Here is a 14,829-nt window from a genome sequence, read left to right on the forward strand (position 1 = left end):
TCACTGATCAGAGAGGAACGTGTTACCCACAACCTCCGGCTAGGTGGGTTTTAAACCACTGAGCAGTACAGGTGATATATGACTTACTAACATAGAGAAAGAAATCGAGTCTCTGGATGAGGCCGCTTTGCTTCACTGCTTTGGCTGGTGTTGGTGTTGTAATGGAGTGTGAACAAATGTGGAAATGATGCTGATTAGCATGGCTGTGTCCATGCTGAGCAGGTGTGAAACACGAGTCTGTGTGTGAGGGAGCGTACCTATGCCGAGCAGGTGGGCGGGGACGTTAGAGGTGAAGTCAGATGCAGAATCCCGGACTTCCTGGTCTTCATCCTGCAACAGGATGAAAACACTCCTCCACAGTGAAGCTGTAGTGGACAGACCTGACACACACACACACACACATCATGGGTTAAAAACATTTCAGCTTTAATTCCAGATAAATGACGAGATCTTGATGCTTTGGGACAGACTCACCCAGCGGTAGATGAGGGTTAGTTAGGAGGGTGGATGCACAGTTCACCAGCACCTTGGCAGCCATTAGCTTCACTTCAACAGGCTGCTCCACACCACAGCATGAGCCCACTAGTGCCCCCCACTGAGCCAAACCAGCCACTGCACTGGAACTCTACATTAATCAGATAAATATTTTAATGCCTTTTTATTGCCACATGAGAGTTTTCCTGGTATTTATAAACAGGAGAATTTTTAAGAAGACGTCTTGTTTTATTTAGAGGCTTACGTCAATGTTTTCATTATTTCTGCCATAAAAATGATCTTTGGAAGAGAAAATCTAAACAAAAATAGGTGAAAGGAAGCTTCTCACCCTGGGCGGTGTTTTCTAGAGCAAACTGCAGTTTATGAAAGTTTTCATTTTATGGGATTTGCACACATGGTTTCAAAACGGGATTGAGCTAGCAGAGTTTATCAAAACACCCGACGATGTTTAAAAATTGAGCTGCAAACAGTAGGTGTGAGCGTCGCTCTGTGCAGAGTTCAAAGATGCAACATGAAAACATTAAAAGGCAGGAAAATGAGATGCTGCTGCTCAGATTTTTATTGCAGATTAAACTCTACATTGACTCTTCAGCTAAATAAAGATACTGTAAATCTGAAATAATAGTCTTTGGAAACAAAGATGGCGCTGCGAAGATTAGTGCCCAGCTTCAGCCAGCAATGTTAAAAATGGATCAAGTCAAAAATCTCGGTGCCACGTTGAACTCTGAGCTTAGCTTATCAACCACATTAAAGCAGCAGCCAAATCAGCCTTTTACCACCTAAAGATTATCTAGAATAAAGGGACTGATGGTTATCAACATGACTTAGAAAAACTTTTCCATCATCTATGTTCAGTAGATTTAAAGACTGCAATGGAGTTTTTACAGGTCTCTCTAAAAGAAATCACTGAGACCTTTTCAACTAATCCAGAACGCTGCGGCTCGTGTCCTCACAAAGACCAGAAAAGAGGAACATATCTCTCCGGTTCTCACATCTCTACACTGGCTTCCTGTGAGACAGAAAATTCATTTTAAAGTGTTGCTGCTGGTTTACAAGGTTGTGAATAATGTGATCTGCTGAGGCCATCTGAGCCACAGAGAGTTCAAACTAAACATTCAGTTTTTCTGCTCCTGATATCTGGAACAAACTACCAGAAAACCTGAAGTCTGATCCAAACCTTGGCTCTTTTAAATCAGGTCTTAAAACGTTTGCTTTTGTCACAGCACTTCATTGTTTTTTTATGATGATGATTAATTCTGTGTAACTCACTGTACATGTTCTGTTATCAATTTCCTCTGATCACATAGAGGAAATCGGGTTGCCTCATGTCTGATATGTTCTTTATAAATAAATTTGCCTTATTTGTAAACATGCTGGTTGGTCTTTACACCCCCACCCCCACCCCCACCTCCCAGCATATGCAGTTATTTACAAAGAGCTGGAGCTTGTGTTGCATCGACTTTCAACGCTGGCGCTGGAGTTCTGGCAGCTGAACTGGTTCTAAGTTAGATCTGAACCATCACTGGAACCACTTCTGGTTCTGATTCCTTCAGATTATTATTGTCAAGTCAGTTTTTTTTTTTTCTTGCGTTGTCATTCAGTTACTGAACAACTTTAATTGATTTGAGGTTTTCATTTCATGAGGATGGACCATTTAATTTCTTTCCTGCTGAAGTCAAATTAATTCTTAAAAGAAACAAGAAGAAACGACACATTTCCATTTTTTACTGTCATAAAATTCAGCAGTTAAACTTGACTAGTGTGGGAGGCGCTGCTCCGTAAGCCGAGCCAAAGTATCATTCCAGTTTGGCATCATGGGAAAGAGTTTTTACCTGCGGGTCAGAGATGACCAGCTCAACCACCAGCTGGGAGAGCAGCGTCAGGGCAGAACAGTGGAGCTCCACACTGAAAGAAAAGAAAAATCAAACACCTTGTCTTGAATGTTGTTTCTGAGTAAACAGCCTCAGAGACTAACCAGTGATTTAAAGCCATTTACTGGTAAAGAAAATGGACGTGACTGTTTTTAAATGGACTTTTTCCCCCTCTTAAATATTTAAGATTAGCAGATTTAAAGTTTTAAAAAAAACTTCATTTAAAAAAGACAAACTGTTCCTCGGGTTGTTCTGAGGAAACCACATCAAATGCTTTGCCACCATCCTCCACACTCATAACTCCACTGTGGGGACTTACAGTCCACAATAGAAGTGTGCTGGTACTCACCACCACATTATGGGCCACAATAGCCTGAGTGCCATTCAATCACTCAGCAGACAAGGGCAACCAGCAACCCAATCCCAACCCTCCCTGGCTCTAATCATAAACCTGGGGCCGCGCCGAAGGGGGAAGTGGACCAGAAACCATGGCCAGGAACAGGCTCACGGGGCTAAAAGCCTTTGTAATCCAATCCTTATTCACGGCTGTATTCTCTTCTCAGGGGTGAGAAAAGTACAGCAGCGGCTTGTCAAGGAAGGAGTGTTTCTGCCAATGCATGTCAAAGGGCTTACTGTATAAGCACACACACATATACACTAGAACAGCATGTGCCAAACGAGTTTGCGGTAAAAGAGCGAGGCCTTATGACTCATGAGTCTTTCATAAACTGACAATAAGACTGCTTTAGGCCCGGCAGGTGTGAATAATCTAATGGAGGGGAATTAATGGTGCGAATGGAGGCCTAAGAGCACAAATATCAGATTTCAGCCACATAAACGTTTCCATTCCTTCCGTTATATGTTCAAACTGACTCTGGTGGACAGTTCAGAAAGCAAAACACTGCTGCGATGCACAAGTAACCTCGCAAACAGATCTCAGAGAGAAGAAAGAGGACGAGTGGAGAAGTGGCCAGGTGCAGCCAGTGGCCCAATGTGTCCCCCCCACATGGATTCTGACTCTGAAAGGAGACCTGAAAAGCAGCCAGTAAACAGCAGTGTGAAGACTCTTCAGCATGAAGCCAGAAAACAAAAAGTGAGCAGTGGAGGAGGAGGAGTGTGTGGCTCCATCTTCCCCTGTATATTCACATCTCTTCCATCCCAGAGGGTTGCTACGGGACCGTCTCCTCCCTTTTCTTTGTTTCACAGATCATCACTAGTGCAATGAATTATTTAGGAGTTTTAACTGATTCGTGAAACTGGTTTAGTGAAGTGCAAAAAAGAAAAAAAAAAAAAAAAACTGGAGGAAAATATGAATAAACATTTATTTCTCATTTGTGAAAAGTGGTTAAAATGAGGTGTAAATACATGTAAAACACTAATGGAAACTTTGTGCAAAAATGAAACATAATCATCTCTCAACTTTGCAAACAGATAAAGATGATAAACAAACACCGTGAAGAAATTCAACTTTTAAATAACTTTTTCACATGACAAGATTTCTTTGGGAAGAAAAAAAACATCACTTTGCACAACTAGCTAGCTTCTCTTTATGCAACATAGACACATTTGCAAGATTTTCTTGTTCAACATTTATTCAAATTTGGGCTTTGACTTTTCTCCATGTTCACTAATGGGTGATTTTTCTTTAAACTAAATGATTAATCATAGTCTTGGTTTGATTTTTCACTTCCTTACCAGGCTTAAAGGCCTTAAAAATGGTATCTGAGAGCTCTTTACTTCTTGAGGTGGTGACAAAAAAAAGTTTCATAACCCACTTATTATGGTGCACATGCATCAGCCCCTCTGATACGAATCCTAGTTAGTTTGTTTTGAAAGTTCAGTTCGTTTGGGGAGGTGTGAAAGTGCAACTGAACTCTGATGCGGAACAAAGAAGTGAACTTTGGTCCACCTAAAAACATAAATCTCAGTTTGCTTCAAGTGAACCAAGTGGACTAAAATGCAAAGGACTTTATGGGTTAACACAACCAAACTACACGCCTGTGAGGAACACTGGGAGAACTGTGTTGTGGTTAAATGTGGAAGAACACGGTGAAAGTTCTGACATAAATACAGTCAACCCAAGACCACTAGGTTTTGCTCTTGTGTGGTAAAAGAAGACCCCGTAGATAAGTGAGTTTATTCTTCAGTAGTTCTTGATCCTCTAGCGAGGAGGGGAATACATTATTTACAAGGTCTGCTTCCTTTGAGTGGAGCATGAGAGCAAACTTGGACCAGAACAATGCTGCAGCTCTTAACTGAGCCGAGTCCCCAAACATACGGAGTCTAAAGGACTATCAGATGCACTGATTGTAATTCTATAGATTTGAAGATGTGATCAGCGTATAGCCGCCAGTAAAAGCATTCAACCCCCACTAAATTGAATTCCCCAAAAAACAGGCGATTACAGGTGCGACTACTTTCTTCATGTGATTGGCCAGCTTTTGATCCAGTTTGATTCCATAAATAACTAGTTAAGAAAATAACTCTTTTCTACTACTACTCCCCATGTGACAGTAGAGAGTAGTAGTACCAGAGTGGCCTGGACCACACGTCATAACACTCCTTGTACATGCTCAGGGTGGGGGACTAAATCAAAGAGATGGGTTGATGTAATCTCTTGCTTTCCTTAGCAGGTAATTATGAATTTGAATACTATTATAAACTACTTATGTACTACTTATAGTGATGATACTATACAAACAATGATAAATTAAACTCTTATTCTCTTATATAGCCATAAACTTTGGGCAGTGACCAAAAACAATAAAGAAAAAACCCACATGGCTTAACTGACCTGTGAGTGGAGTTCTGAGTCAGAGTGAGGAGGTGCAGCAGGACCTCCTCCTGGGATAAAACCTTTGCAGCATCCCTCCACAGGAGCTCACTGCTGGAGCTCAACGCACTTAACACCTGCAGGAGCTGGAAGAGGGAAAGTGAAAGCTAGTGAGCAGGTGCTAGACACACACTGATGCAGTCACCTCCATCACACACACACACACACACAACCTCTGACTCTGTTGAGGCAAGCTGCTCAGCCCCATCCATCAACACAGCTTTGCTGTCCTCTCTGCAGCATGGCTGGGAAGTTGCCCCGAGGGTATTTTTACCCCACCAGTCACATCCTCCATGCACACACACATAAACACACACCCTAACCACAGTTACGCAGCTGCCTCGCTCCCGCCTTCTCACAAACACACACACTAGCACGTGCATGCACTCAAAGATGAGCAGAACTGCTGGCATCCTGGAGCTTTTTTCTCATCTCCATCATTGTTCCTTGTGTCTGCTCGTCTCATCCATTCAGCCAAACCTCCTCCTGTTTTCTTTGCCCAGTTACCCCTTTTGGGGGGGGGGGGGGGGGGGGGGGGGGGGGTATGTTTTTCCCTCCATGTGGGACCCCTGTTAAAATCACACATGGAGCCAAGAACACATGCTGACGTTCCTTCTGCATATTTCAGTGATTATTATTTTTTTCAAGGCTCCAACTTGTTATTAGAGCTTTAAAATGAAGCTTGTTTTATAGGATTAGTGTGGGTGGAGTGAAGAGCAAGCGAGTGCACACTGCGCCTGTCTGTAAACGTGTGTGTGGCTGTATATTTGTGTATGTGGGGATAGTAAAAAGCAGCACATATACATGTGAAGCTTGTAGACTGCTGTTTTTGCCAACTGTGGTCAGTGTCAGTTCAGGGTTTTATGATTAAACAGATAGAAAGTTTCCAGATCATTTTAATCATTTCCAATCAAAATCTCTTCAAGCTCAATCAAAACACATGCTGAGGGTCAGTGAACAGGCAGAGAGTTTTCTAGAGATGCTCTATTAGGTTAAGGGCCAGATTGTTGCTGGGCCGCTTCAACGCTGTTAGAAAACTACACTCCTGTATATTCTTAGCAGGATGCGTTCAGGTGTCGTCATAATAAAATGTTAACCTCATTCTCTGCAAGCCTATGCGTCCGTCTTTCCCTCGGCTCTGACTAAACTCGTGTTATAGTAAAACATCCCCACAGAAAGATGCTGCCATCATCGTGTTTGAAAGTAAGAATGGTATTAATTAGGTGATGCTTATGGTTTGCTTCATCTTGGTTTTATTAGCTCATAAGATCTTGGTTCTTATTATCTGGGACTGATTCAGGTGCCTTTAGCATAGACATGGGTTAGGGTGTAAGTCACAGATTCGATCAAAATACGATATTTAAGTTCAGTGGATTCCATGTTTGCTGATATATTATTTGATTCAGGATTCAGTGATCGCTACATATACATATATATATATATATATATATATATATATATATATATATATATATATTTATATATATATATATATATCACAGCTTTGCGACATGGTGCATTATCCTGCTGCAAGGATCGTCAGAAGATGCTACACTGTGGTCATAAAGGGATTGACATGGTCAGCAACAATACTCAGGTAGGCTGTGGTGGTCAAACCAAGCTGGTACCAAGGAGGCCAAAAGGGGGTTTTCCACCAACATTTCCACGAATGTTTATTATACCCAGAACTTATTTACCAGGGTAAAATAATCCACAGTAATCTGTGCTGTTTACATTTCCACTGCACTATAAAGTTCCAGAAGATTTATTCTATGGCTAATACTTGTTGGTGCGGCAGTCAAAACTAATTTGACTGTTGTGGTCCTTCAGCTCCTTTAATCTTGTTTCAGCAAGTGCTACCCCTCTACTAGGTACTTTTTTAAGGGAACGTTTGGGGGTGAAAAGTTTTTTACCTGGGTAATGTTGGTGGAAATGCACCCAGATTTTCAAAATCATGGGTAAAAAAAAAAAAAAGGTTCTGCAGTGGAAAAAGGGGCAATTGTGCCACAAAAAAATCCCCCACACCGTTACCCAACACCAGCCCAAACAGTCCATGCTTTCAGGTTTCCACCAAACTGTGTCTTCAGAGATGCTATCATCTCCAACCAGTCTGCTCGTTCTCCTCTGACCTAATAACCATGCCACATTCAAAGACACTTCAATCCACTTTCTTCCTCATTTTGATGCTCAGTTTGACCTTCACCTCTTGACCTTTTCTACATGATTAAATGTACGGAGTTGCTGCCATGAGATTGGCTTTTAGATATTTGATATACTGATATTGATGGGATTCCCTCTGGAATTGTACATCATTTCCACAAAAGACCTCTGGATCTTAACCATTGGGATCATTTGGCTTGACGTTGATCCTTCAACCCAGATTACTGAATCTGACTAAAGCAGACTGTTGGTAGTTCCAAACTTCCTCCATTTTAATTTTTAATAGTTGACTTTCCATTCACTAATAAAGCAAATCTGTACAAAACCTATTTGCTTTTTTCAGGTGTTATTACTCATCTGGTCAAAGCTCTTCTCTTCCCTCAGCACTACAGAAGCACTAAGCAGTACAGCTATGGTCTGTGTGCTCTTCCACGGCTGTCTGGAAGGTATTTAACTTCTGGCACAGACCCATCTGGTCCGACCATGTCCGCTGATCCTGACTTTTACGACTCGTCTTAATGAGCTCCCGTCTTGCAACACACTCAGCGGCTCACATGCTCAAATATACACAGTCACAAGAAAACATGCCAGCTTAGGCGGACAGACTTTCATAGCTGTAACATGCAAATAAACAGTGACGCCAACCCTGCATGAACAGGCACACACAAATAGAAAGATTAGACTCTTGGGTACATCGTGATACATTTTAGGAGAGATTTTAACCAAAAAGCTTTCTTTTAAAGCCGTTTTTACTTTAAACAGAATGAGCTGATTATCTAAACATTCGTGACTGAATTCATTGTTAAAATACACAGAAGATGACCAGTCAGACTTAGAAAATATCTCTGGGCTGAACAGTCCCTGGTCAACACCTCTACCAGGATGCTTTAGGGTGAGCTATGGCAACTGGCCTGATGGGTTGGCATGTCCTTGGTGCAAGCGGAGGCTGGGGCCATTACATTAAACATTAATGGCTGGTCAGTGAAGCAGATCCTGGAGAGGAATTACACTAAACTGAAAAAAAGAGATTTACATCACAACCTGTATGAAGTGCACACCGACCCATGACAGCGCTGAGTCATGTCAGCTTTGAAGGAGAACCAAAAAGAGCAAAATGTCTCTTCTCCAATAGAAGAAAATTATTTTTTCTCTGAAACTGAAGTGAGTGAGTGAGAAAGTCAGCTCAGGGTGTGTGTTTGGCATTATGGGTGACTAGCATTCTATTCTTTTTTATAGAACTTCTATAGTCATTTAGACACTTTTCTCCAAAGCTGGAACGTGTTAATATTCATCCCCTGTGGGATTCAAACTCCAGTCTCCCGCTTGGGAGACAAATGCCCTGCCAACTGAGCAATCCAGCCAAATGTCTGTAAGGAAATATCTCTGTGGTTTAGCCCCTAACCCTCAAACAAGACTGCACACAGGGACATACAGTGGATAACACACCTATAAAACAACCAGACACTAGAGACTGTCAAACAAACACACAACAAACAAGTGCACCTCCTATAACACTTTTGTGTGAATGTGTGTGTGATGTGTGTGTGTGGTCTCACCTTGGCCAGACACTGGGGGTGTGTCTCATGAAGAGCCAGGCTGGTCAGGTTAGACAGGGTGGTCTCCTCCAGCCACTCTGGCCTCCTTTTCTCTTCCTCTTCCTCCTCCTTCAGCCTCTTCAGGATGCCCTCCACTGCCAGCTCCCTCACCTCATAGTGTGGGCAGCGCAGCAGACACTCCAGGAGTCGGCTCATTAGATGAGAGCCACCCCACCGCTCGGGGACCTCCACAGTGGCGCTAAGGGCCACCTGGGTCAGGCTGAGCAGGTACTGAATGCTACCTGGTCCAATCGCAGCAGGGGAAGGCTCAGACGTGACCAGTTCGGAGGACATCAGGATCGAAAGGGTCTCCTGACGGAGTGTGCTGACGTCTAAGTCTATGGAAAGAAAACAGTTTTGTAACAGTTACAAATGTGTGTTATATGATTTATTTTGACTGTTTTGCTCAGATTTTTACCCCCAACCTCACATATGTGATCGTTTCTTAGTTTAAAAAGGTTCCTGTGCAATCATTAAATGCGTGTGCATGTGGAGCCTGACATACATGGATCAATTTGCTTGTGCTGGTGGAATTCTGAGACTCCACTTTTACACCAGTAACAAGCATCTCACTCCAGGTGAACAAAAATTAAACAATAATAATGATAATAACTACTATAATTAAAACCAGATTACTGTGATAAAAAGGAAGTTGAAGTCAGAGCCTTCAACAGCTGCTATAGACAGAATAAGAATACAGAATCTCCTGTATTGTCGCTGTGGAGGGACTCTGGGGTAGGGTTGTAAGATTGAAGCCTTTTCTGACAATGAAAAACGTCTGAGCCTGGCTATAATCTGGGAATTAAAAAAGTCTCCTAAAAGCATGAGGGAAAATAAGTTTCTGACCACAATGCCAAAAGAAAAATCACATCACCAAAGGAACAGCTTACCCAGCCATGGTGAAAATGGTGGTGGCACCATCATGCTGTGGGGTTGCTTTACTCAAGGTGAAGGGAATTCTGAAGTATTTCTGAAGTGAAACACCAATCACTTTTGGCCCAGAAACTTTCAGGCATGCTCTTGAAAGCTGATGCTTGTGAAGAACCTTACCTTTCAACATAATAATCACCCCAAACATATATCCAAATCAAAAGATCAAGTTTTAGAATTACCGAGCCTGAGTCCAGAACTGAAATCCAACAAAACATCTAAAGAGGGCTAAACACAAGCAACATCCTCACAATCTGACAAATTCCAAGTAATCTTTGTAAGGAAATGTAGGTAAACATTACCAGGTCCAGATGTCCCATGCTGATAAACTCCTACCCAAGAAGACTGAATGCTGGGAGGAAATCAAAAGGCGCTTTAACAAAGTATTAGTTTCTACACCTACACAACCAGCTTATTGTAGATTCTTTTTTATTTATTTATTTTTATATCTTTTCTCCACAAACAGATTTTTTTTTCTATCCACTGAATGTTTAATTTTGAATAATACTTTACTCCAAAAGCTATAAATACACAGACATAACACATCTGAAAGGGGGTTTAACTGAACTATTCCAGTTTTCAAAGACAAAATGTTTGAACTTTTCCTAAATTATCTAACATCCCTTTTGTTATAATATTCCCGTTGGTTTCATTTCCTTTACTGCATCCAGTCCAAGCTTCCTGCAAGTGAAACAAACACAGACACACCCCTCTGTGAAGCGAACAGATGCAAACAACAGACCAGACTGAAGAGGCCAGTGTCTTCTGTTCCTTTCTATTTTCACTTTTATAGGAAAGGCTGCGTCAGTGTCTGTTTGGAAATGCCCAGAGCTGTGCCAACCCAGCCACCTGTGAACGAATATACTCTGGGAGTGATGAACACAAATAGACACACACAAGCACACACACACACACACACACACACATATACTTCCACTGAGTATAATCAAGAGGCAGGGATGCAATAAAGTAACTCAATGCTGTTCTCCTCACTACAGTACTTCTCCAAGACTGAACACAGACTTAGCTTATATTTATATATATATATATATATATATATATATATATATATATATATATATATATATATATATATATATATATATATATATATACACATACATATATATGTATATATATATACAGAGCAAGCTTATGAAGTCCAGTGCAACTCTATCTGGCTATGCAGCACCACTCAAAATGTGACCTGACAAAAGAGCGGGAAATGCCGCATTCCTCCAGAGATGGGCAGGGTAACCGTGGAGACAGGGCAGGTTACTATGGAACCTGATCCTCAAAGGGGGGTCTGGGGCCAAATAAGCATAGCCTAATGGTTATAATGGGGGTTAAGGGCACAGTAATGACACCAATGATGAAGGGATAAAAGAGAGGAAGATGACTAAGAAAAAATGTGTCTCAAAGAGAGAACAGTTGTCCATCACAGATAAACATGGTGGTTGTGTGAGCTCGTCACATCCTGATATAATCAACCCCGGTGCCCCAATCCTAATTTTTACAAGACTCGTATAAAGAAAAAGAAGAAAAAAAGTAATTTAATCTGAATCCAAAAACTCTCAGGACAGGAAGGAAGAAAGACAGGCAAGAACTGGAAAAAGAAAAGAAGAAAAAAGCTGAGTGAAATATGAAAGGACAGAAAAATAAAGAGGAAAAACATCATTAGGCAGGATGCAAAGCTGTGTTTTATGGTAGTATTTATTAAACTGAAGTGGAGGAGGAGGGAGGAGTAACTGAGCATTCCCTCAGCAAATGAAAGGCGTTCCTGTGAGGGCCATTTCATAAATAGCCATTGTTCTCCCACAGCTGTGTCTATTTAAATCTGTGTCTACAGGTGCAAACTGCAGCTGGTTTGTACCCAAACTTCAATAAATCCTGATCATTATTTAATATTTTCAGAATAAGCTTCAGAATCCTGTGTTATTAAAAGTTTTGTGAGATAAATTTTAATGGTTTGTTTTTAAAGAACTAACAGACTGTTAGAGAGACATGCACATTAATTCTAAGCCATGTTAGCAGTGTGATGGCAGCAGTGTTAGCTGGTCCACTGCTTTGATCCACACTGAAGCATCTCAACAGCTGCTTGACTGTTTTACAACATCACATTCTCCAGAGGATGAATTATATTCAGATGAATCCCTGAGTTTTCATAATCCAATGATGGCATCAAAGTTTCATTTAGTTTATTAGTCTGGAAAAAGCCCTGGCCGTTTGTTTGATATATTTAAAACAAATTGTTTGTGAGAATTGTTATCAAGAAGTTTATCCGGGGGTCATGAGAGTTTAATCATTCAGTCTACATGAGCTTGGTAGAACTGTAAGTTTACGACCATGTCCCATGGAGTGTTCTGTGGGAGTTGCTGCAGTAAGAGTTGTGTCTCCATGTGTCTGAGGTCATGAGACACATGGATGGTGTGCTCCCTCTGGGTTGGGAGTTTTTGCTTCAAACAGAGGAGTTCAAGAATCTCAGGATCATGTTCACAAGTAATAGTAGGATGGAGAGAGAGATGGATTGAGAGATTGGGGCTTTGTCAGCAGTACTGAAAGTTCTCTGTTAGTTTATTGTACTGAAGAAAGTAGGCCAAAACGCAAAGCGTTTGACTTACTGGTCTATCTACGTTTCAACCTTGTGGTAGCGAGTTGATGGTAGTGACTGACAGAATGGGATAGTGGATACAAGTGGCTGAAATTAAGTTACTTCAGAAGGTGAGGAGCTTACACATGTGGAGGGATTTTGGCATATTCACCGCTCCTCCATATTAAAAGGAGTCAGCTGAGGTGATTCGGGCATCTGTTTAGTACATGTCTTACTAAAAGGACACCCAGGACCCACTGGAGGGATTATAGAGTATATTCGCTCTGGCCAGGGAATGACTCTATGTTCATTAGCCATTTTCCTTACATGGATCTCACCATAGTCCAGATAATGTTTTCTTTTTATATTCCATGTTGTTCTTTCTTTGCAGTAGGTATGGTACCCATCTTGTGCTGTATGCTTTCAGAAACTCCACCTTTTTTTCTTATAAAGTTTGTGAGAAGTGGTTTCTTGGTGCATTGAGGAGATGTTTATGTGTGTATGTATATATGCATGTGCTGTGGGTGGGTGCTTTTTGGGGTAAGCACCAGCTTGGCTGCTGTCGCTGTACATCCTGGACATGTTGACAACTGACCCGGATCATCCGGCTGTGTGTGTGGGTGTGTGTGTGTGTTAGGTGGCTCACCATAGGAGTGTAAGGAAGCTTCCTTCCTTCCAGTCCTACATCTCCATACCCAGTGTGCATGTCATACGGGGTGTTTTTCACACTGCTCAAACAAACTATACGATCTACCTTATACCATACTAACGTACTATACCATACTACCGTACCATACCATACTACCGTACTATACCATACTACCGTACTATACCATATCATACTACCATACTATACCATACTATGCCATACCATACTACCGTACTATACCATACCATACTACTGTACTATACCATCCCATACTACTGTACTATACCATACCATACTACAGTACTATACCATACCATACTACCATACTATACCATACTACCGTACTATACCATACTACCGTACTATACCATACCATACTACTGTACTATACCATACCATACTATTGTACTATACCATTCCATACTACTGTACTATACCATACCATACTACCGTACTATACCATACTACTGTACTACACCATACCATACTACTATACTATACCATAACTTACTATACCATACCATACTACCATACTATACCATACCATACTATCATAATATACCATACTATACAATACCATACTACCATACTATACCATACCATACTACTGTACTATACCCCAACATATTATACCATACCATACTACTGTACTATACCATACTACCATACCATACTACCGTACTATACCATACCATACTACCGTACTATGCCATACCATACTATACCATACTACCAAAAAGTGCCAGGGTGAATGTGCCTTTAGTCTAGAGTCCATACAGAAACACCTAAATCTTACAAGCATTTAACACCTAACCTAAATCAACTCAGATAATATCCATTTCCTTGTTGAAGAAAAAACTGTTCTTCAGTGCAGAAATAATTAAATAAATTTAATTTGCAGAGTCAATGCCGCAAACAAGGAAATAGGAGGCAAGCAGATAAAGAGAAGCTGTACAATCAAACAAAATTTTGGTTCTGGATTCAGCATTAAAATGTTGACTTTAAGCAAGTTTAAATAAAAAAAGTAACTAATCTAGTTAAAAATACCTCAATCATTCTTTTCGTGATCACATAAATTGCAGTGGACTGCATGTTCTGAGCGGTTTTCCAGTTAGCTAATGATTTAAACACCATTTAAGCTAATGCTCTGCTTTAGTGTGTTGGAAAAACAGTGTCTGTTTAACTTTCCTCTAATCGATTTCCCAGATTAAAGTTCCAGTTATACTTACTTAAAAAGCTTGCAAAACTAATGATATTCCCATCAGATGTTTTTCCATTTTTAGCACAAATGTTGATATAGTAGCATGCTAATAGTAAGCCAGAGGTAGATGCTTGTAAAGAGTACCTGCTAGCCCTCAGTTTTAGCATGATCATTTAAGCTTGAGGCACCATCCTGGCTGCAGATTGAGTTGAAGATTTAGAGATTAGTTTTGGAAGTTGGCTAATAACAGTAACCCAATATCTCTGATAAGCAGTACTAGTGCTAGTGGGCTTTGTGTGAGTGTTATGGAAACTTAGTTTTAGCTCCACACACAGAGACAGAGAAAGAGAAAGAAAGACAGAGAGAGAGGGGGAGGGAGAGAGAGAGAGAGAGAGAGAGAGATGAGAGAGGGAGAGAGAGAGAGAGAGTTCACAGGGGAAACGGAAACCATCACAGTTCTCCTCTAAGCAGGAACACCCAAACAGTCGCACTCCCTTTCTGGAAT

At 41.1% G+C, this 14,829-nt stretch overlaps 1 protein-coding gene across 1 annotated transcript in view; it reads right to left on the reverse strand.

Moving 5' to 3' along the window:
- The window catches only part of thada (THADA armadillo repeat containing), a 131,950-nt gene that overhangs the window by 17,110 nt on the left and 100,011 nt on the right, over positions 1 to 14,829 (reverse strand). Inside the window, exons 32-36 of the mRNA XM_042009678.1 lie at positions 8,916 to 9,292; positions 5,161 to 5,285; positions 2,328 to 2,400; positions 475 to 625; positions 258 to 380 (exon numbers count right to left, since the gene is read on the reverse strand). Of these exons, the coding sequence (XP_041865612.1) occupies positions 258 to 380; positions 475 to 625; positions 2,328 to 2,400; positions 5,161 to 5,285; positions 8,916 to 9,292 (849 nt within the window). The remainder of the gene's footprint in view (positions 1 to 257; positions 381 to 474; positions 626 to 2,327; positions 2,401 to 5,160; positions 5,286 to 8,915; positions 9,293 to 14,829) is intronic.

This window comes from Melanotaenia boesemani, chromosome 16 (assembly GCF_017639745.1).
Source record: "Melanotaenia boesemani isolate fMelBoe1 chromosome 16, fMelBoe1.pri, whole genome shotgun sequence".
In the NCBI taxonomy this organism is placed as follows: Eukaryota; Metazoa; Chordata; class Actinopteri; order Atheriniformes; family Melanotaeniidae; genus Melanotaenia; species Melanotaenia boesemani.